The sequence below is a fragment of the Capra hircus genome, chromosome 29 (genome assembly GCF_001704415.2).
Source record: "Capra hircus breed San Clemente chromosome 29, ASM170441v1, whole genome shotgun sequence".
NCBI classification, from domain to species: Eukaryota; Metazoa; Chordata; class Mammalia; order Artiodactyla; family Bovidae; genus Capra; species Capra hircus.
Window position 1 is genome coordinate 7,902,880 of NC_030836.1, and position 24,931 is coordinate 7,927,810.

A 24,931-nucleotide genomic window follows, 5' to 3' on the forward strand; every position below is an offset into this window, starting at 1 on the left:
AAGCCCCAAGTTTCAATTCACCATTTCCAAATAATGAGGAAGATCACCTCCTCCTCCGCTTTATCTGAATTCCAACCAAAAGCTAACAGCCTCAAGAATGAGAGGACGGTATTTTATTTGGCAGACTGTAATATCAGAACAGTAATTTATTTTATCATTTCTCCAGAGATGGTCAGTATTACAGGAAATGGATAAGTTGATTAAATGCCATTTTATTATTTAACACTTGACTGTATCTAGCCTAAGTCTGAAGACAAACAAGTCACTCTCTTCCTAAAGAGTAAATTCTCTCTGGAAACCAAGTTACACATTAAAACACTGCTACAACAGTGACGGGGAAGCGGGGGAGATGTCAGTTAGAAAAAAAGTGAGCCTAGAGGAAGGGCTGGGGCCAAGGAGGACAATAACTTTTTAAACTTCACAGGAGGCTCTGATACACAAATACTTCCATTCTTCTAATCTAATCACTAGATTAGAAGACTGGTGAAACTCGGTGAATAAGCAGCCTAAAGTTAGTCAAGTATTTCTTTCAACCACAGATAAGCTTTTTTTTTTTGGATAGGGAAAGGAGGTGAATCTTTTAAACTTCCATTAAAAATGTAAGTGGGTGTGTACATCAAGGGGTACTATCTAAAAACATATTAAGAACCACGGTTGTGAGAACTGCGCAATCAGAGTATCACTATTCCTTACGGGGAAATACTAAAGTAATTAAATTTTCTTAACATCTCAGTCGAACAAAAGGTATCCTCACATTCTACTGAAATTTCAAGGATTATCTTCTAATGACATTATTTTGTCTAATTAGATGGACAATAATGCTTTTTATTTTCTGGAAACTTTAGTGTAAGTCTTTAGTTAACTTTCTCAAACTTCTGAATGACACTGTATGTAACACATTTCATAACTAAGGTCACTAGGGAATACAGTAGGAATAGTATAACTTCTAAATATTTATATATACATATAAAATATATCTGTGTTCAATGGATAAGGAGAAATTAGAGATTAAAGAAAAAAAAAGTGAATGTTCCTAAACACTAAGTTTACCATGATATTTTATTTAATCATTTCAGAAAGTCTTTCAAAATAAAATAGAATTTCATTTGTCAAAATATTTCAGAACAGTATAAAATACTTCTTTAAGGAACAGGAATGGGTAAGACAAACTTCTAGACTAGAGAAAGACACCATAATTATATTCTATGGTATACAGTGGATAATAGAGAGGTAAGCTTTTCAGAAGATTGCCAGGTAATCGCATTTTCTTCCTGTGAACAAGACACTGAAACTTGAAGGTACCAAGAATTTATAAGCCAGTTTATAGGTATTCTTTTACCCACATAGTACATAGTTGATTCCTTTTGGTCACATCTGCTTAGGAGTTTCATAATTACAACAGTGTAATTTAACAACTTAAACCATGAATATGCTTAGAATAAATACCCAATTTTTGATACTTTAATCCATGTCCTTGTTTGAGCACCCTGCAGTTTTAACTTATCTAAACTAATACTAAATATCAAAGCAAATCCACAACAACTCTACAAAACAAAATCCATCAGAACAACTCCTTTCTGAACCACAAACAAAGCACTTCCTAGAAAAAGAAAGAGAAGACTAGTTCTTAACAGCCCACCTAGGGATAAACTAGATGTTACCAAAGCTTCCCGCTGAGTTACTAAGATCACAGTTCTTTGTGGCACAGATTTTTTAAGCAACCCTGGAAACAACTTCAAAGCTTTCGCAGAACCCCATAGTGATGCGATTAAGATTTAAGTAAGCTGCCCTCTTACAAGGTGTTAGAAACTAGCTGGCAAAGCATGTTTAATTCTGTAGATGGAAGGAGACTGAGAAAGATGGACAGATGGATGGATGGATGGATGGGTGGGTGGACGGATGAATAAAAGGATAGATGAGTTGGAGAGAGGGAGAAAAAAGTTGTGAGGAAATAAATTTAAGTCAATATAGATGAAAACATATTCACGAATATGATAGATTTTCACTAATATATCTATACCTACAACACACACACACACACATATATATCCATCATATATATGTGTGTATAACCATGTTGTATGTTTGTACCTCATTAAATGTTTTTTTAAAAAGGTGATTATACAATTGAGTACAAAGCATATAACTTTAGTAAAGATTTCATTATTGAATAGAGCTTCAGAGATTTAAAAATTTAAATTATCATGATTTGCTAATTTGGAAAAAAACTGTTAATCCTCCACATTCTTTCTCTTCTATCCTTCTAATATATTACTGATATTTACTTTTAAAAGGATGAACTAATAACTGATCAATTAATTTAAAAATTGGTTCAAAACTAATTCCTTAAATGTTGCTATTTCCCAACTTCTAACCTCAGGCTTCCTATTCTGAGCTTTGAGACTCTAATCTCCAATAGCTTCAATAATCACCTAAGGGAGGAAACCTCCAATTTTATTTATATAGCTACCATGCTTTTCCTGAATCTAGACTCACACTTCAAGCTGCCTACTGGCCACCTACAACAACATATCATTGACTTTCTTTGGGAACTATAATTATAAATTCCTCTTCCTTAAACGCTATAATATTAATATGTTTCATTTGGGGCTAGATGTAATAATTTTGAAATACACCTATCTTCAACCTTTGTAAATTACTTGTATAAAACATAGAAAAGCAAATCTTTTAGCTTTATTTCTTTATAAGTTGTTTTATAGTGTATCTTAGTTTTTTTTTGTTTTTTTTTTTTTTTATGAAGTGATGGGACCAGATGTATCTTAGTTTTAAAAACTCTGGTAGATTACTTTCTACCAGATTCTACTCAGTAATCTGAGTAGGTTACTCAGGTATCTTGATGTTTAATGAGATCTTAAGAAAAATTTGTTGCTAAATAAAAAATGTTTTCAAAGCAAATAAGACCACTTGTTAACTTTTGCACAATTTCAGATAAACAGAGACCAGACTTTCTTAAAGTAAGATACACTATATAACAACTTATAAAGAAACAAAGCTAAAAGATTTGCTTTTCTATGTTTTATTGTTAAAGCCAAAAAAGTTTTTTAAACCTGCATTTTAAAAAGTCACTAGCTTCTGACCAATACTATAAAATTTAATTTTAAAGTTTTTAATTAGACCCCAAACCATTTGTGCTTGATGTACATATGTACACACAACACTTAAAAAATAAAAAGAACTTAGAGCTATTTCCAGGTTTTTTTAAGTGCATCATCTAATAAAGAACAGAACGAAATCAACACCTGTCACAAAAAGTTCAACTACTAAACAGTCACATCAAGATAAGGATCATTTTTTTCTTCAGAAACCATGGGATAATACTCATAAAGAAGTTAAAATTCTAGAGAGAGAGAGAGAGAAGTCGCTCAGTCATGTCTGACTCTTTGCGACCCCAGGGACTGTAGGCTACCAGGCTCCTCCATCCATGCGATTTTTCAGGCAAGAGTACTGCAGTGGGCTGCCATTTCCTTCTCCAGGGGATCTTCCTGATCCAGGGATTGAACTCAGGTCTCCTGAATCACAAGCAGATGCTTTACCATCTGAGCCACCAGGGAAGCCTCAAAATCGAATCAGGTCTCAAACAGAGTAAATCCACTCAACTAATATTTAGAACAAGTCATAATTTAGGACAAATTTTCTATGAATCCCTAGTGTCTGCGAATAAAATACTAGCGCAATAGCTCACTTAAATAAATAAAAACAGAAAACTTAAAAAACAGTTTACTATCAAATGTAAAAGGAGAATAGGAAATAAACTACTTTCAGGAAATCTCTTTATGTCTTAAGGAGTTATAGCTTTTAATATCAATAACACAATTTTATTTTGGTACTATCATGGTATTTAAATAAATGTTGCTCTTCAGAAAAGAGTTTGACTTTTTGAAAAAATTTAAAAAGAAATAAATACATAAAAATGAAATTCTTAAAAAAAAAAATTCTTCTTCCAGTTTCCAGTTTATAAGTAAGGAACTTGAAAGTGATCACTTGGTCCTAAAACCAAGTAAAAAGCTGAAAAGTCAACTTCCACAAGAGAAGTAAGGTCACACTGCAAACTGCTGCCCCCTAAACTGCAGAAACTGCAAGCAGATACAGAGAATAAGACCATAACAGAGCACAAACTCACAAGCTGAAACTTCTGAGGAAATGAGTCAGGAGAGGATAATCTGCACTGTTACTGATATACAGCAGGGGGTTCAGTGTGGGAGTTAGGGTAAACAGAGGGAGGCACAGTCTGGGAGTTAAAAATTCCACAGGTATTGGTCTTAAGAGGGGCCCACACTTTGGTGCGTCTTACCTCCAGGAGCTTGACTATCACATCTTATTGAAAATCTGAATGAACGTTTTTGCCAATCCAATACATAAAACATTCAATTAAAACCACAAAAGGCAGAATAAGACTGAAAGATAAAAATCAGAACAAAGAACAAAGGCAACAAAGAAAAAACAGTAACAAATATGGTAGAAATCAATCCAACTGTATCAATAATCACTTTGCTAGCTATGTGCATGCTCAGTCATGTCTGACTCTGCAACCCCACTGACTATAGCCTGCCCGTCTCCTCTGTCCATGGAATCTTCCAGGCAGGAATACTGGAGTGGTTGCCATTTCATACTCCAGGGGATCTTCCTGACCTAGGGATCCAACCCACATTTCTTGGGTCTCCTGCATTGGCAGGTGGATTCTTTATCACTGCACCAATTACTCTGAATGACAGTTAAAAGACAGATTGTCAAAGCTGATCTAAAACATAACCCAATTATACGTCAAATATAAGAAACCTACTTTAAATATATATATACATAGAGATATTAAAGTAAATAAGCATGAAGAAATGCCTCACAACATACATATATTATCAAGGAAATGCAAATTAAAACAACACTTCAATACTACCACACACATATTAGGAAGGCCAAAATTCAGATAATACTAAATGCTGCTGAAGACATGGAACAACAGGAATAGTGAGGATACAAAATGGCCCAGACCCTTTGGAAAACAGTAGGCAGTTTCATACAAAATTAAACAAACTTAGTATATGATCCAGCAATCACAACCCTTAGTAATCATCCAAAGGAGATGAAAATTTTTGTCCACATAAAAACCTGCACCTGAAGGTTTACAGCAGCTTTATCCATAATTACCAAAACTTGGAAGCCACCAAGATGTCCGTCAGTAGGTCAATGGATAAATAAACTGGTACATCCAGACCATGTAATATTACTCAGTTCCAAAAAGAAATGACCCATCAAGCCATGAAAAGACCTGGAGGACACTTAACTGCATATCACTAAGTAAAAGATGTTAATCTGAAAAGCCAACATACTGTATGATTCCAACTATACAACATTCTAGAAAAGATAAAACTATGGACCCAGTTAAAAAATTAGTGGTTACTAGGGGTTAAGGGGAGAGAGGGATTAATAAGCAAGCACAGAGGGTTTTTAAGACAGTGAAATTCCTCTGCAAGATACTATAATGATCTATATGTGTCCTTATACATTTGTCCAAACCCATCAATGTATAAAACCAAGAACCCTAATGTAAATTACAGATTTGGACTGATAATGACACGTCTATGTAGGTACATCAATTGTAACAAATGTACTACTCTGTTGGGTGATATTGATAATTAGGGAGGCTATAAGGGATAGGCTACCCACTCCGGTATTCTTGGGTTTTCCTTGTGGATGAGACAATAAAGAATCCACCTGCAGTGTGAGAGACTTCGGTTCAAACCACGGGTTAGGAAGATCCCCTGGAGAAGGGCATGGCAACCCATTCCAGTATTCTTGCTTGGAGAATCTCCACGGACAGAGGAGCCTAGTGGGCTAACGTCCATGGGGTCACAAAGAGTTGGCCGTGAACTGAGCAACTAAGTACAGCACATCACATCCATGTGTAGGGATCAGGATATATGAAAAATCATTATACTTCCCCTTTAATTTTGCTTTGAACCTAAAACTCCTCCCCCCAAAATATAGTAATTTTAAAAAGGGAGTGGAGGACAATTTTTTTAAAGTAACACATAGTGTCACCATCTACAAAAAAAAAAAAGAAATTCAAATAATGGAAAAGAATGAAGGAAAAGGAACAGAGAAAGAAAAATAGTAATAAAACAGTGAATCTAATCTAGTCACATCATAATAAACATACCAAATGTTAATGGACTAATTAATCTAATTAAAAGACAAAAATTAGTAAAAATAGATTTAAAACACCAAGACGAGGGAATTCCTTGGCAGTTGAGTAGTAAGGATTTTGCTTTCACTTCAACGAGCCAAGGTTCAATACCAAGTCAGGAAAACAACAATCCCCCAAGTCACATGGCTTGGCCAAAAAATAACTACTTAATTTTTAAATACGAAATTTTTTAAAATTAAAAAATAAAAGTCCAAGACCCAATTGCATGCTATACACAAAAATCACATTTCAAATATAAAACTAAGGGATTTGAAACTAACTGGAAAGAAATTCAATACAATGCAAACACTACGACCCGGCTGGAGTGGTTATAGCAATAACAAATAAAACAGAATTCAGAGCAAAAGAAATTATCTGAGCTATAGAGAAACATCTTATATTGATAACAAGTTCAATTTATCATTGAAGAAATGACAACCATAAATGTGTATACACCAAACTGACAGCATTAAAGTGAGAACCAGACAAATCCAGAACCACAGAAGGGTGATTTTAATACCTTTCTCTCAGCAAATAATAAAACTAGACAAAAATCTCAGTAATGATATAGATTGGTAGTTTTCAACAAATGGGGGATTTATCCCATGGGGGTAATCGTACTCATCTCACACACTAGTAACCTAATGCTCAAAATTCTCCAAGCCAGGCTTCAACAGTACATGAATCATGAACTTCCAGATGTTCAAGCTGGATTTAGAAAATGCAGAGGAGTCAGATATCAAATTGCCAACGTCGGTTGGATCAGCAAAAAACAAGAGTTCCAGAAAAATATCTACTTCTGCTTTATTGACTTTGCCAAAGCCTTTGATTGTGTGGATCACAATAAACTGGAAAATTCTTAAAGAGAGGAATACCAGACTACCTGACCTGCCTCTTGAGAAATCTGTATGCAGGTCAGGAAGCAAAAGTTAGAACTAGACATGGAAAACAGACTGGTTCCATATAGGAAAAGGAGTATGTCAAGACTGTATATTGTCACTCTGTTTATTTAACTTATATGCAGAGTACACCATGAGAAACCCTGGGCTGGAGGAAGCACAAGCTGGAACCAAGATTGCTGGGAGAAATATCAATAACCTCAGATATGCAGATGACATCACCCTTACGGCAGAAAGCGAAGAAGAACTAAAGAGCCTCTTGATGAAAGTGAAAGAGGAGAGTGAAAAAGTTGGCTTAAAACTCAAATATTCAGAAAACTAAGATCATGGCATCTGATCCCATCACTTCATGGCAAATAGATGAGGAAACAGTGTAAACAGTGACAGACTTTATTTTCTTCGGCTCCAAAATCACTGCAGATGGTAACTGCAGCCATGAAATTAAAAGACACTTGCTCCTTGGAAGAAAAGTTATGACCAACCTAGACAGCATATTCAGAAGCAGAGACATTACTTTGCCAACAAAGGTCCGATTAGTCAAAGGTATGGTTTTTCCAGTAGTCATGTATGCATGTGAGAGCTGGACTGTGAAGAAAGCTGAGTGCTGAAGAATTGATGCTTTGGAACTGTGGTGCTGGAGAAGACTCTTGAGAGTCCCTTGGACTGCAAGGAGATCCAACTAGTCCATCCTAAAGGAGATCAGTCCTAAATATTCATTGGAGGGACTGATGCTGAAGCTGAAACTCCAATACTTTGGCCACCTGATATGAAAAGACCCTGATGCTGGGAAAGATTGAAAGCGGGAGGAAAGGGGGACGACAGAGGATGAGATGGTTGGACGGCATCACCGACTCAATGGACATGAGTTTGAATAAGCTCCAGGAGTTGGTGATGGACAAGGAGGCCTGGCATGCTGCAGTCCGTGGGGTCACAGAGTCAGACACGACTGAGCGACTGAACTGAACTGATCCCATGGGGACACGTTTCCTATGGAAACATTATTTGTTGTCCCAATTTGGTGGGGAGGGGACGGGAGTGCTAATGGTATGTATGAATACAATACACAGAACAGTCCTCTCCCAAACAAAGAATTATCTGGTCCAAAACAAGTCAGTAGTGCCAGGATTGAAAACCCATCCTAGATATGATAAACTATATCAATATGACCTCATTGATATTCTTAAAATGCTAGGAACAGGCTAAAATAAAGCACAAAACCCCACATGATCCTATCAATGGATCCAGGAAAGACATTTGACAAAATGCTATACCCATTCATGATCAAGGCTCTCACAAAACTAGGAATACATCTGAACTTCCTAAACTTGATAAACAGTATCTTAAAAACACACCCTACAGGTAACATCATACGTAAAGGTGAAAGACTGAATTCCTTCCCCTAAGATCAGGAACAAGGGAAGGATGTACCAACACAATAAAAGGAAATAAAAGATATACAGACTGGAAAGGAAAGAATAAAATTGGCCCTATTTGCAACAACATTATTTTCAATGTAAAAAATCTCAAGGAATATGCAGACAAGCTTATTAGAACTAACAAGTAAATTCCGCAAGAACCGAGCAATCAAGGTCACATTCAAAAACTCAATACACTTTCATGTATAGCAACAAACGTGAAAAATGATACTAAAAATATAGTATGCCCCTGCCTCACATCACAGACAAAAATTAACTTAAAATGGATCAAAGACTGAAATATGAAAATTAAAACTATAAAACTCTTAAAAGAAAACATAGAGACAATCTTTGCGACCTTAGATTTGATAATGGGCTTCTTAAATATGACACAAAAATACAAGAATAGAATAAAATATATAAATTGGACTTCCTCAAAATGTAAAATGTTTAATGACATGATCAAGAATATAAAAAACAAGGCACTGAATGGGAGAAAGAATTTACAAGTCATATATCTCATAATGGCTTTTATTTAGAATAACTAAAGGATGCTTACAAATCAATAATAAAAAGATAAATAACCCAATAAAAAGCAGGCAAATGATATAAATAGACATTTTTCCAAAGAAGATCTACAAACAGCTAGTAGGTACATGAAAAGTTGCTCAATACCAATAGTCATCTCGGAAATGAAAATCTAAACCACATCGTAAGTACTACTTCACACTCTCTACGGAGAAAGCAATGGCAACCCACTCTAGTACTCTTGCCTGGAAAATCCCATAGATGGAGGAGCCTGGTAGGCTGCAGTCCATGGGGTCGCTAAAAGTCGGACAAGACTTAATTGACTTCACTTTCACTTTTCACTTTCATGCACTGGAGAAGGAACTGGCAACTCACTCCAGTGTTCTTGCCTAGAGAATCCCAGGGACAGGAGAGCCTGAAGTGATTAGCAGCAGCAGCAGCAGCAGGAGCAGGGAAACCATAATCAGAAAGCATATAATTACAAGTGATAGTCACAATGTGAAGTAATTAGACTCATTACTGCTAGAGAGGATGAACAATGGTACAATAAACACTTTGGTAGTTCCTCAAATGATGAAGCATGGTCACCATGAAGTGAAGTGAAGTGAAGTTGCTCAGTCATGTCTGACTCTTTGCAACCCCATGGACTGTAGCCTACAAGGCTCCTCTGTCCATGGGATTTTCCAGGCAAGAATACTGGAGTGGGTTGCCATTTCCTTCTCCAGGGGATCTTCCCCACCCAGGGATCAAACCCGGTCTCCTGCATTGCAGGCAGACCCTTTACTGTCTGAGCCACCAGGGAAGCCCAGTTACCATGAGCCAGCAATAACAAAGAGGTCTCTCCATTTCAAGCTCTCTACTAAATAATTCTTATATCAAAGGAGAAAAACAAACTAAAATTACAGAATTTCTAGAAAATTATGATTATGTAAATATAACCTATCAGAATCTGTATATAATCAAAGAGGAAAATTCATAGCCTTAAATACTTATATCAATAGAACTTAAAGAATGAAAATAAAGCCTCAAACTAAAAAGATATTTATTAAAAAAGGAAAGAAAATTAGCAAAAAAAAATTAAAATGGAAGGAAAAAAAATGACAGCAAGAAATGAATTAGAAAACCAAAAAACAGAACTAATAAATGAGTCATTGAAAAGCAAAATCAACAAAATTAGTAGCTACCAATAAAACAAAATAATGAGTTGAGAAATAACTACTGAAAACAGAAAATTCAATCAAATCATATCGGACTATTTTGTATGAACTTCATGCAAATAAATATAAAAATCTTTATAAATGGATAATTTTGGGGGAAATGGAAAATTTTTAAGAGACGGATAACTTTCTGTGAGAGACAGAGTTGAGTGAGTTTAAGCAGACCAGTTTCCACAGAGGAAACTTCTTAAGAACTACCATGCCCAAAACAGTCACCATGGCCAGGAGGGGCCACAGAGGATCAGACTAAATAAAGGCCAGAAAATTCACTGCCACTTAAATTACGCCAGAGTAAGGGGAAAAACAACAAAACTTATAAAACATTTTATAAAGTAAACATGAAAATGACACTAAAATGGATAAAGAACACACAAACATATAACACACACAAGTAGCCATCTCACAAATAATGACGTCTTAGTGATGTCATGATCAACTGAGCTTTATTCCAGCAAAGCGGAGATTATGGAATATCAGGAAATCCATTCATCTAATTCATCATCAATAACAATTCATTGCAAAGATATGGTGATTACCACTTCAATCACATATTCAAACTTAGACTACTCAGAAGTTTGGGCCCCCTGATTGCGTCAGCGTCATCTATGAAGTAAACTCTTACCAAGAATATTTAATTCGAATCTAATCAAAGATTTCGACTGAACTTCAAGTTCATAGGAAATACTATTTAAACAATTCTATGAGGAAAAATTTCGGACAAAATCAGAAATGATTTTACACACAACAAGATAACTGGCCTGGTCATATCAATAAGTCACTGCCATGGATGATAAAAATGGGATGGATGATTAACCTAGATAAAGAGAAAATAAAGAAACAGAACACCATACATCAACTTGAACTAGATTTCAGTTCAAAAAAACCAGCTATGGAGTATTTTAGGACAGTATGGACAAGACGGTAGTTGGAAATGACTGCTAATTTTCTTATGTGTGATAACAGTGCTAGAATTATGTAAGAAAGTATTGTTTTAGAATATACATGATGATAACATATTTAAGGAGTGAAAATATCATGATGGCAACAACATACTTCTATGTGGCTCAAACACATACACCTAATACCACACATACATAGATTTAGAACCACATAAAAATAAAGTAAAAATGGTAAAACATTAACTGTGGTTGACTCTAGGTGATGATTATACAGGTATTCATGTCAACATTTTCTGTTGAAATGCAGGCAAATAACTTCAAAAATGCCACCTATCGTTCAAGTGCTAAAAAATAAACCAAAGCAAACTTGGTCTAAAGCATCTTTAAAGTTTCATATATGAGTAATATACTTTGAAGTCATACTTCCAAAAACCGATATTGGTATGTATAAACTGATCAAGAAGTTACAATCACCACAAAAATACTCTCGTTACTTATGGGGGAGAAAACAATAAAAATACTTAACACAACACAGTTACCATGTGTCAGACACTCTTCTAAGCACTTTTTACATAACTAAGTCCTTTAATTCTCTGAACAACTATATGAGTACTTAATCACTATCTCCATTTTTCAGATAAGAAATAAGCCATAGAAGTCACACAGTAAGTGGCAGAGCTAGTCTCCCAAGTCAGATAATATAGGTCCAGTATCCACACTTATTTAGTGACTACTCTGTACTCTCCTCTTGGCTGAGGTAACCTATATTCCTGAGCAATGTTTTTGTTTAGCCTCTTAGTCGTGTCTGACTCTTTTGTGACCCCATGGATTGCAGCCCACCAGGCTCCTCTGTCCATGGGATTTCCTAGGCAAGGTTACTGGAGTAGGTTGCCATTTCTTCCTCCAGGGCATCTTCCCAACCCAGGGATCAAACCCATATCACAGCATCTCATGTATTGCAGGAGAATTCTTTACCACTGAGCCACCAGGGAAGCTCATGTTCCTAGCAATACTGACTTGATTTTGCTGGGGTTATAACACCCTTTGATTTTAGTAATTTTGCTAATCCAAAAGCATGATCAAACAGAGAATCACAAAAAGTTAGATATTATTACATTTACAAAAATGCATTAAAATGGCCTCAGGTAGTTTAGGGCTTCCCTGCTGGCTCAGTGGTAAAATAATTCATATGCCAACACAGGAAACTTGGGTTCAAATCTCTGGGTCAAGAAGATCCCCTGGAGAAGGAAATGGCAACTCACTCCAGTATCCTTGCCTGGGAAATCCCATGGACAGAGGACCCTGGGAGGTTACAGTTCAGAGGGTCGCAAAGAGTCAGACACAACTTAGTGACTTAAAAATAACAGGTAGTTTAGGTAAATACTTGGTTATATAAAAAGATCTATCTATATTCTTACTAGAGGACCGATGATTATAACAAATATCTTCATCAGCTGAAAGATTACCCCATCTTGATTAACACATGACACTATCTTGATTATCTGGGATAAAGGTGGAATCAAAGCAGGTCTCAGCAGTAAAAATAAATATTCTTGAGATGGCAAAAATTATTTTATGCCAAACGTTTAACTTCAACAGTTTACCTGACTGAAAAGCTTACATAACATTTGTAATATTTTGCAGAAACCTTATTATTCCACATGGAACATTTTCAAATTGAAAATAAAATGTTTTTTTAAATGAGAAGATATCTTAAAAATAATAACTGATTTAATAGAGGTAATGAGTCTAAAGCAAATTACAAATCTAGATGAATAAAGAAAATTATTGTGTATTTTCTTCGGTGTGATAATGGTATCGTGGTTACAGAAAAGATCTTTAACTGGAATTTATGCATGTCATGCTTTAGTTTGGCACATCAGAGGACTCTTTAGATTTTTAGTAAACAAAGACTAATGCGTATTATTACTGTATAATGTCAATCTTCTTTTTCATAGGCTTAAAAACATAAATAAGTGTAAAATTAAATTTTCCATCAAATATTTGCAAGATTGAAAAATATATGTGGAAATATTTCTCTTCCCTGGACCACAATAAACACTAAGCAAAAAACAAAAACAAAACTCTAATTTGGGTGACAATGGTTCTACTAAATATGTAGATATGCAAAATTTTACCTGCTTTTTCTCTCAACTAGAATGGCCACATAAGATGCTGGCAAAGCGGCACCAAAGCCGGGACTCCATAAGTAGAATTTTCCAAGTATCTTCCTGAAATTGAAATTTGGAAGGATTAAATAAAATTTCTTGTTGGTCACTGCAGTTATTACACACAGAAGTTCCCCTTCTCAGTTCACCCTCTGTCTACGTGTCCCACAGCAAATCAAATTCAACATGGCCAAAGCCAAGCTCATTCTTCTTCTCCCCAGGCTCCATGAACTTGCTCTTCCTCATCTGTTCCTAGGTTAATGACATCAACAACCACTTATTCATCTACGTGTGGCATTTGGAGACATCCTTGGCTTCTCTGTCTTCCATACATGAAATCATCCACTTAAGTTCGTCCATATACAACTTATCTCTCAAATTCCTCTCCAACCTACTGCCTTTGCCTCAGTTAAGTCCCTCACCATCTCTATTTCGGGCTACTATAACAGCAAACTAATAGGTATCCCTCCTTCCAGTCATTTAATCTGTTATATTCATTCAGACCCAATATTCATTCAGACCCTGGACCCAACATTGTTCACTCTGCAAACCCTCTAGGTTCCAGTTTCCTCATCTATCAAATGGGAATAAATATATTACCTATCTCATAATAATTGCTATGGTGGCTACATGAGATACTTCCCAGCACCATGCATGGCACAAATGAAACACTCAGAAAACATTAGCTATTGTTTTATTATCACTACTACAATTTTTTCAGCTTTTATTGATATATAATTGATTTACCATAGCATGTTCATTTCATTTGCATAGCAAAGTGATTCAGTTATATATATTTTTTCAGATTCTTTTCCCTTATAGGTTATTGTTAACACAAAATATTAAGTAGAGTTCCCTGTGTTACACAGTAGGTCCTTGTTGGTTACCGATCTTATATATAGTAGTGCGTATATGCTATTCCCATAGTCCTAATTTACCCCTCACCTTTCTCCTATCATAAATTTGTTAGTTCTATGTCTGCGGGTCTCTTTCTGTTTTGCATATAAGTTCACTGTATCTTTTTTTTTTTACTACTCCTATATTTTAACACATGATGAATAGTCAACAAATGTCTCTCTTTTGCTTCTACAACCCTGGATGTTTTTCTTACATCATTTACTAAAATATTTCATATCTTTTAGTTATATTTGTATATAAAGCTTTTCTTTTACTAGAATACATCATTTGAAAGAAAGAATCTACAAAGTGTCTCACTATGGTATCTCACTACAAATGGCCATTAACTTCTTGGGTTTTCAAAGAGAAAATAAAAAGAAGTCTGGAGATATTAGGATATTCTTTTTTCTTTTCAAAGATGATATATTCCTAAGAAGGGGAGAAACAAAAAAATAATAAGAAAGTATCTGAACAAAGGTGCTCAACTGCTAAATGATGTATTATAGGAAAAAATATTTACTATATACATACAGATAAGGATCAAGAATCACAGATAAAACTATCTTTTCAACTGAAGCTTAGCTTTAAAAAAATTAGAAAATCTACAAATAACATGGGTATTTCTGCAATGGGCATCAGAAACTATGTGCCTGAGAAAACTGGAGGTGGTTCTCCCTCCAATAAAATCCACAAATGACTTACTAAATTATTGAATGTAAGAATTAAAGGAAAATAACTCAGTGACTCAGGTATAGGAGGAACATAGGTGTTACCTTATAACTAGTATTTAATGTTTTCACAACTTAACCAAAGGGTTCATATAACATAAATATGCTTCAGGAACAATTTATTATTATTATTAAATCTAATTATCCTACAACTCTATCTCTAGAGTTTTAACAAGTATTAGAAACTTTCCAGACACTATGTGATAAAGAGTTTCTTGCACGAATTATTCAGGTCAATTTAAAGGCATGATTTATTCAATAGTGTAAATTATATCAATTATTTTCTGTACAATTTAAAAGTTTATAAATGTTATTGTTCTTAAGGGAAAAGAATCTGTGAAAGACACCTGGAAATTATCTTTCTACCTGCAAAATTACTTTGGGCAATACTAAGTGGGTAACAGAATATTAACAGAATGTGAAGTATTTCAACTTGACAAATTAAATAACTAGTTTGGGTTGTCTGAAAGATAAAGAGTAAATATCTACTAAATATGTTAGGTACATCACAACACCAAAAACTGAATTCTAACTGCATATATATAGCATGAAGCATGTGACGCAGATAACGCAATGAAACAGGACCACAAGTTTCATCAGTAGGATATGCCAGAAGTTTCATAGATAAACACAAGCACCTTATGGTCCTTATGAAGTGCGTTCACTACATATGGACCTAAGCTACATCATGGACAGTTGCTTTGAATTTCAAATCTATAAAACTGAAAAGTTAAGAAATCCTCATTAACAACTCAGTAAATATAGTGGGCCCCAGAAAATATATGATGTATTACAGCACTTTTGTTACACAATCACAGCAATGATTTGAGGTTTATATCACATCTTAGGCCAAGAAGGCCACAATTCCTGGTTTTGCAAGCTTTCTTTGAGATAAATAAATGCCATGTCCCAGAGAGAAAAAAATAAACAAGGAGTGACCTGCACAACATTTCTATAAACATCTGTTTGTTTCAATTTCAATAAAGGAAATTTGCATTAATCTCCACTGGTTATTATGAGTACCAACCTTAAAATGCAAAAGAAAGCCATAAATAAGGCCCCATTAGCAGTCAGAAATGAAGCAGACTGTAGGATCTCAGGGAGCAGTTTGTGTAAATAATAGTCTAATTTTCGTTTCCGGAGAATTGCAGCAATCTGAAAAGAGAAAGGGTCTTTTGTTTAATCCAACCAACTTTTCCCACTTTAAGTTAGCTCTTATGTGGAAGATACTGAAATAATAGCATATATTTAAAAATTAAAGTAAAAACCCTGGTATTTTATAGATCCTCTATGAAAATTCAATTTTCAGGACAGAAAGAAGACACTTTAATTTATTAAAGGTATAATAGGTAAAGGACCACAACATGGATCAATCACATGATAAGTAACCTCCAAATTTGAGGTAAATATTTATAGTGCCTTAAAAAGTTTTAAACTGAAAAATAAGATATATGTTTAAACAGAAAAAAAAAGTGAAGTTCAATTCAAACAGAAACTGAATGCTAAACAAAACTGCATTACAGATATTATCAACCTGAATATTAGAGAATTTCAGTGACAAAAACTAGAAAATGATAAAAACCATTCATTCGGTTTCATTGAAAAGGGAATATGAGCTAGATCAGAGGCATTCTCACAGGTACCATGAAGAAATGCTGTTCTATCAAGGTGAAACAATATGATCAAAGGGACAAAAGATGACGGAATTAGGGAATGAGGGAGGGAATGTAAGAAAGGGCAAGACAGACTTGAGCAAAGGAAGACCAGGGAAGCCTGCACTCACTCCTCACCATTCTGGGCAGAACACCTTCCCTGTGCTAAGGGAAATCTAACGGCCTCATCTCGGTTCTTTTCTTATTCTACCCCTTAGAAGCTTCTGATGATCTACTTCACTCAATTATAAAACTGTTATTAAGAATTAAGCCATACACAGGAAACACAATGGCGAGTAAGATCTAATTCTTGCCTGCAAGGAACATAAAACCTTGATAGAGAAACACACATATAAACAATTAATGACAGTATGGCAGGGTGGTAAAGCTAGACTAGAAGAAGAAGAAACTGCTATAGAGCTACTATTAGAACATGACCAAAATGGAGATGGACTGGGCAGACAGTAACATCTGGAAGATGGATCTTGGCACACAGGCAAAATGCTGACAGAAGAGAGGTTTCTATGCTTCTGTGACTGCAGCCTTCTCATTCTCCCATGATATCTCTACATGCTCTTCCTCTGTTAGCATGTCTTCCTCAGATCGCTACTCCTCCTGTATATGTTCCCTCCCACAGCATCATCTATCATATCAAAGTAAAAATTCCAATATAATCCTAACATTTCCACTAAATTCTTAATTCATACTTCAAATGTCTATTGGACATGTCAACAAAGATGCACCAGAGACATCCAAAAAAAAAAAAAAAAAATCAGCCTGTCCAAAGCAGAACTTCTTTTGTTTCCTCAAAATGCCTTTACTTCTAAGTTTCCCACCTCAGGTAATAGTGTCACATTCACCTTATTACGTAATTAAGGAACAAAATGTTGGTGTTATTTTCAGTTACTCCCTGGATTCTCATCCATCTCCTCAGCTCTAATGGTCTTCTACTATCTTCAGGGTTTAGAAAGTAATCTCTTTCATTTTAGGCTTTTGGCATACAATCCCATCACTTCATGGTAAATAGATGGGGAAACAGTGGCTGACTTTATCTTTTTGGGCTCCAAAATCACTGTAGATGGTGAGTGCAGGCATGAAACGAAAAGACGCTTACTCCTTGGAAGGAAAGCTATGACCAACCTAGACAGCATATTCAAAAGCAGAGACATTACTTTGCCAACAAAGATCCCGTCTAGTCAAGGCTATAGTTTTTCCAGTAGTCATGTATGGATGTGAGAGTTGGACTATGAAGAGGGCTGAGCACTGAAGAATTGATGCTTTGGAACTGTGGTGTTGGAGAAGACTCCTGAGAGTCCCTTGGACTGCAAGGAGATCCAACCAGTCCATCCTAAAGGAGATCAGTACTGGGTGTTCATTGGAAGGACTGATGTTTAAGCTGAAACTCCAACACTTTGGCCACCTGATGCACAGAACTGACTCATTGGAAAAGACCCTGATGTTGGGGAAAATTGAGGGCAGGAGGAGAAGGGGACGACAGAGGATGAGATGGTTGGATAGCATCACCGACTCAATGGACATGAGTTAGGGTAAACTCCGGGAGTTGGTGATAGACAGGGAGGCCGCGTGCTGCGGTTCATGGGGTTGCAAAGAGTCGGACACGACTGAGCGGCTGAACTGAACTGAACCGATGGGCAGAATATGGATGGTATGCTGCTTCATACTCAAGTAGTTACAGAAAAAAATTCTTCTGTTCCTGGAAACACACATAATACCTCTTATAACAATCAGGTTATGTACAAGTATCCCTATAACCTGATTGTCTAGTAAACATAACTCCCAAGCAATTTACATACACACACACACACACACACACACACACACACACACACACCCACACCCCTCCTAGAACTAATAAAGCAGTTGAGCAAGGGATTAAACTAATAAAGCAGTTTAGCTTTTAGATACAAGCTAAACATACAAAACTTACTGGTATTTCTATACGAGGCTGATGAATACATGGACCCCCCAAATTAAAAATACAACAGCATTTATAACTCCTCAGAAACCAAAACACTTAGGGGGAAATCCATAACACCTCTGTAGGACTTTTATGCTGAAAGTTACCCGATGCTGATGTTAGAAATCAAGAACATATAAATACATATTCATAGACAGAAAGACTCAATATAGAAAGACATCAGTTGTGCCACAAAGTGATAAACAGGTTTAACACAATTCCTATTACAAACTCAGAAAAAGTTTTGGAGAGGTTGAGAAGATTATTCTGAAATGTACATAGAAAAGCAAAGGAACTATAAACGCTAAAATAACATTGCAAAAGAGAATAAAGCGAGAGGAATGAGTCGAGGCCATTTCAAGACATATCATACAGCGACAGCAATGGTTTTGCGATACCAGCAGAGGGTCTGACAAATAGATTAATGAACAGAACAGAGAACCTAGATACAGACCCAGCTGATTTTTGACAAGGTACATACGCAATTCCACAGAGGAAAAATAGCTTTTTCTGCAAACGGTACTGGAGTAAAAAGAACTCCATAGGCAAAAGAAAAAAAATTAACTTCAAAGTCTCACAGTTTATACAAAAATTCAAACTATCAGAGACATAAATGTAAAACCTAAAGCTACAAAACTTTTGAGAGGAAAAAAAAAATCAGAGAAAATCTTAGAGATCTAAGTCTAGGCAAAAGCACAATCCATAAAAGGAAAAACTATAAATTACACCTCAAAATTAAAACTTCTTCTCTGTGAAAGACCTGAAAGAAGATAAAAAGCCAAGGCATAGAGTGGGAGAAGATACTTGTAAACTACAGACCCAGTGAAGGACGAGTATCTAGAATACAGAAGAGAATCTCAGAATTCAACAGCAAAAAAATAAATGACCCAATCAGAAAATACAAATGATATGAACAGCTATTCACCAAAGAGAATACGCAAGTGGAAGATAAGCACATCAGTCATTAAGGAAAAGCAAATTAAAACTACAATAAGCTATCACTAAAGAACTGCCAGAATAATTAAGTTTAAAAATACTGAAAACACCAAATGCTGGCAAGAATGCAGAGAAACTGGCTCTCTTGTGCATTGTCAAAGGGAATGTGAAATAGCAGAAGCATTCTAAACAAGAGTTTGATAGTTTCTTTAGAAACTAAGCAAGCAACTATCTTATGACTCAGCAACTGCAGTCTCAAGTGTTCACCTTAGAAAAATGAAAATGTTCGCCCCAAATTTTTTCACCCCAAATTACAGCAGCTTTGTTCGTAACGGTCAATAAATGGAAACAACCCATATGTCCTTTAAGAGGTAAATGGTTTAAAAACTAAGTTGTATGTATCCACACTATGGGTTACCATTCAGCAAAAAAAAGGAAATGAGCTGATGATACATGACACAATATTAATGAATTTCCAGAAAATTGTGCCAAGTGAAAAAAGCCAATCACCAAGGACTACATATATATAATTTCATTTATATAACATACATGAAATGACAAATTTATAGAAATGGAGAATAAACCAATGGTGACCAGGAGTTAAGAGGAGGTGGCTAAGGGGGAGGAAGTAGGTAATGCTATGAAGGGGTACCTTGAGGGATCCCTGTGGTGATGGAAAAGTCCTGTATATGACTATGCTACTGTGTGGTCTCCAAGTCAGTCTGACTCTTTCTGACCCTGTGAATGGTAGCCCTCCAGTCTCCTCTGTCCATGGGATTATCCCAGCAAGAATACTGGAGTGGGCTGCATTTCCTCCTCCAGGGGATCTTCCCAACCCAGGGATCGAACCGGTGTCTCCTGCACTGCAGGTGGATTCTTTACCACTGAGCCACCAGACACTATATCAAGGCAGTTATTTAGGTTCTGTTATTTTCCTATCATTTTGCAGGATGCTACCACTGGGAGAAACCAGAAAAAGTGTGCAGAGAATCTATTATTTCTTCCAGCTACTTGAAAAGAAAGTTAGTTGCTCAGTTATGTCCGACTCTTTGCAACCCCACAAACTATAGTCCACCGGGCTCCCCCTGTACAGTCCATGGAATTTTCCAGGCCAGAATACTGGAGTGGGTAGCCTTTCCCTTCTCCAGGGAATCTTCCCAACCCAGGGATCAATCCAAGGTCTCCCACATTGCAGGTGGATTCTTGAGACACAAGGGAAACCCTCCAACAACTTAAGAATCTACAATGATCTCAAAATTAAAAGTTCAATGAAAAAGCAGCCATCCACATGGCCAACGGGCATATGAAATATGCTCAGCATCACTAGTCATCAGAAAACTGTACAGTGAAATACCACTACACACATACACACACACACACCAGAATGTCTAAAACAAGGAGAAACGGCAATGCAAAGACCTGTCAGGAATAAAGTAACTGGAACTTCACACACTGCTGTTGGGAATGTAAAACTGCATACTTACTTCAGAAAACTATTATTATCTAATGAAACTAAATGTACTCTTTCCTATAATCTGGCAAGTTCACCCCTAGGAATATAACCAAGAGAAATAACTGCTTATTTCCACCAAAAGTCATATTCATAACATTAAAAAAAAATACCACAAAACACCTAAATGTCCATCAGCAGTAAGGTAGATAAATTGTACATATTTGCAACACTGGTAGATCAAACTAACAGTACATTGTGAGAAAAAGGAAAAATCTGACACAATACCAGCGGAAATAATCTAAGACCTTATCAACACTGCGCTGTAACTCAGAGCTTTCAACCAGGATTTTCATGTGGCCAAAATACTGATCCTCGCATCAGGCTGGGTAGCCAGGCCAGGACTCAGGTAACAGAGCAACATGACAACCATCTCAGTCTTCCCTAGTATGCCACACGATTGTTATCATTTACTAGATGGGGAAACAATGGAAACAGTGAGAGACTTTATTTTGGGGGCTCCAAAATCACTGCAGATGGTGACTGCAGCCAAGAAATTGGAGAACGCTTGCTCCTTGGAAGAAAAGTTATGACCAACCTAGATAGCACATTAAAAAACCAGAGACGTTACTTTGCCAATAAAGGTTTGTCTAGACAAACCTATCGTTTTTCCAGTAGTCATGTATGGATGTGAGTTGGACTATAAATATAAAAAAAGCTGAGCACTGAAGAATTGATGCTTTTGAACTGTGGTGTTAGAGAAGACCCTTGAGAGCCCCTTGGACTGCAAGGAGACCAACCAGTCTATCCCAAAGGAAATCAGTCCTGAATATTCACTGGAAAGACTGATGCTGAAGCTGAAACTCCAATACTTTGGCCACCTGATGTGAAGAGCTGACTCACTAGAAAAGACCCTGATGCTGGGAAAGATTGATGGCGGGAGGAGAAGGGGACAACAGAGGATGAGATGGTTGGATGGCATCACCAACTCAATGAACATGACTTTGAGTAAACTCTGGGAATTGGTGATGGACAGGGAAGCCTAGTGCACTGCAGTCTATGGGGTCGCAAAGAGTCAGACACAACTGAGCGACTGAACTGAACTGTGTATACCACAGCATGCTACAGTATGAAAAAAGTTTAGAAGCACTGATCTAAACAAATAACATAACAGTAATTGTACTAGCCATGTAGGAATTATAAGGGTACACGCACATGTGTATAAAATTATCAGACACCATCAGATACCTTTACAAACATCACATTTTATAGCAAAATAATGCTGCAGTGTTCATATACTTTGATAAAGTAATTCCACAGTAGTAAATTCCTTATCGGGACTTCCCTGGTGGCTCAGACAGTAAAGCGTCTGCCTACAATGCAGGAGACCTGGGTTCAATCTCTGAGTCGGGAAGATCTCCTGGAGAAGGAAATGGCAACCCACTCCAGTACTCTTGCCTGGAAAATCCCATGGACGGAGGAACCTGGTAGGCTACAGTCCATGGGGTCGCAAACAGTCGGACACGACTGAGCGACTTCACTTCTTTCACTTTCAAATTCCTTATCAATTTTCCAAATATGCATACAAACACTTAGCTCAACAAAGTAAATAATAACACTATGATTAAAATATATACTTCTATTTGTTTATTTATATTGATATAACTTTTGAAGACTAATGACCAGGAAAAAAAAAAACCAAAATATATACAGCAATAAGACAGACTACAAAACAATATTTTCTAATGAACATATGAACCAAATACCAGAACATTATGCATTGGGTTATCTTTGAAAGGTTATAACAGATTATTTTCAGCTTTTTGTTTGGGGTACTTTCTAGATATTCTGCAACCAACATGTTACATTTATAAAACTGGTAGGAGGGGAACAAGTATGAGAAAGAGGGGACTATAGGAAAAGATCTGAATAGAGAATAGAAATATTCAGCATGACAGAGTATAAAATAATTAGGAGGTACAATTTTACTCTAGTTTTACAACTAACAATTTCTATGAAGGCTACTTGTTTCAATGCTCTTTAGATGTCATCTTCCTCATTTATTCAATAGAGAGGCATGAAACAAGAGTGATATTGATAAGATGGCAGAATAGCAGTTTATAGCACTCATCTCCTTGCAGAAGCATCAATTTGAACAAATATCCCCATGCAAAATTACCTTCATAAGAGCTAAAGATTCCAGGTGAGAAATTAAAGCACCCAGGCGATACACAGAAATAAGAAAAGATGCATTGAAAAGGGTATCAAAGACAATCTCATATTACTCACATCACCCCACCTCCAACCCCAGGCAACGCAGCATGCAGAGAGACACCCACCAAGGAGGAAGAAGAGTGAAGTGTGCATCCAACATCGCCACAAACCCCAGCTCCACACCTACCAAGTAAAATCAGGCACCAGGCCAGGCCACACAGATCAAGGACTCAGCTGTGCCTCCATCGACTCAGACTCCAGGCCCATCCCGATGCCAGGTCAAACTCCAAGAAACCAGGCTCCAGGTTTACCCCATGAATGCAGGTTTCAGGCCCCAGTCTGAAGTCTCAAACACCAGGCGTGCTGAGGGCGACTCACGTATAAGGTACATAGCAGCGAACTCAGGTTTCAAGCTCACCCCCAGACACCAGAGTGGCCTGCCCGAAGACTCCAGCAGCAAAGCCACTCACAGACTCCACCAAATGGCTCTCACTGCAGAAGAAAGTGTAGAGACTGGAAGAGGTGCTCACAGCTCCAACTGCACACACACCAAAACAAGGCTGCAGTAACAACGGATGTTCAAGAAAACAAGACGTAAGAGCGGAACAAAATAAAGCACCAGTTTCCAACCCTAAATAAATGGAGATCAATGAACTGCCAGCCAAGGAATTCAAAATAGCTGTCTTAAAGAACTGCAGTGAGCTCTAAGGGAACACAGACAGACAATTAAAACCAAAATCAGGAAAGCAATACATAACCAAAATGAGAAGTTAAACAAGAGACCGAGAGAAGGAAGGGAGGGAGGGAAGTAGGAAAGAAGGAAGGGAGGAATTCTGGAATTAAAAAACATAATGACTAGATTTGACCAAGCCAAAGGAAAAGAAAACCAGGGCGCTCAAGACAGATCATTTGAAATTACACAGGCAAAAGAACAAAAAGAAAAACAACTGAAAGAGAAGGGAGATAGCCTGAGAATTATGGGGTGCCATCAAAGGAAATTATGGATACCTCGAGGAATCCCAGAATAAGAAAGAGAAAGGGTTAGGAAGCATAGAAATAATAGGGGAAAAAAAGAAATACTGACTGGCAACTTCCTCAATCAGAAGAGGAAAAAGGACACCCAGATTCACGAAGTCCAAAGAATCTCAAATAGATTAAATACAAAGGAATCTATTTCTTCTTTTTCTGTTCCACTAATTTTGAGATGATGAATGTTTACTCAGTTCAGTTCAGCTCAGTCGCTCAGTCGTGTCTGACTCCATCACCAACTGCCAGAGTCCACCCAAACCCATGTCCATTGAGTCGGTGATGCCATCCAACCATCTCATCCTCTGTCGTCCCCTTCTCCTCCTGCCCCCAATCCCTCCCAGCATCAGGGTCTTTTACAGTGAGTCAGCTCTTCGCATCAGGTAGCCAAAGTATTGGAGTTTCAGCTTCACTAATCATAACATAATAACCATTTCATGATGCATGTAAGCCAAATCATTACACTGTGTACCTTAAACTTACACAGTGCTGTAAGTTGAGTATTTCCCAACAAAAATGAAAGAAAAAAGTGAGACATCTTCACCTCGACACATTACAATCAAATTCTCAAAAATCAAAGACAAAAAGAGAATTTTGAAAGAAGAGAAAAAAAACTCATCAAATACAAAGGAACCTCAAAAATATCCATGATTTCTCAGCAGAAAGAAAATATATATTCAAAGTGGTGAAAGAAAAAAAAAAACTGCCAAATAAGAATACTT

The 24,931-nt window shown here is 36.6% G+C and overlaps 1 protein-coding gene across 1 annotated transcript in view; it reads right to left on the reverse strand.

Moving 5' to 3' along the window:
• The window catches only part of TMEM135 (transmembrane protein 135), a 270,034-nt gene that overhangs the window by 209,718 nt on the left and 35,385 nt on the right, over positions 1 to 24,931 (reverse strand). Inside the window, exons 2-3 of the mRNA XM_005699432.3 lie at positions 15,981 to 16,108; positions 13,299 to 13,391 (exon numbers count right to left, since the gene is read on the reverse strand). Coding sequence (XP_005699489.2) covers positions 13,299 to 13,391; positions 15,981 to 16,108 — 221 coding nt within the window. The remainder of the gene's footprint in view (positions 1 to 13,298; positions 13,392 to 15,980; positions 16,109 to 24,931) is intronic.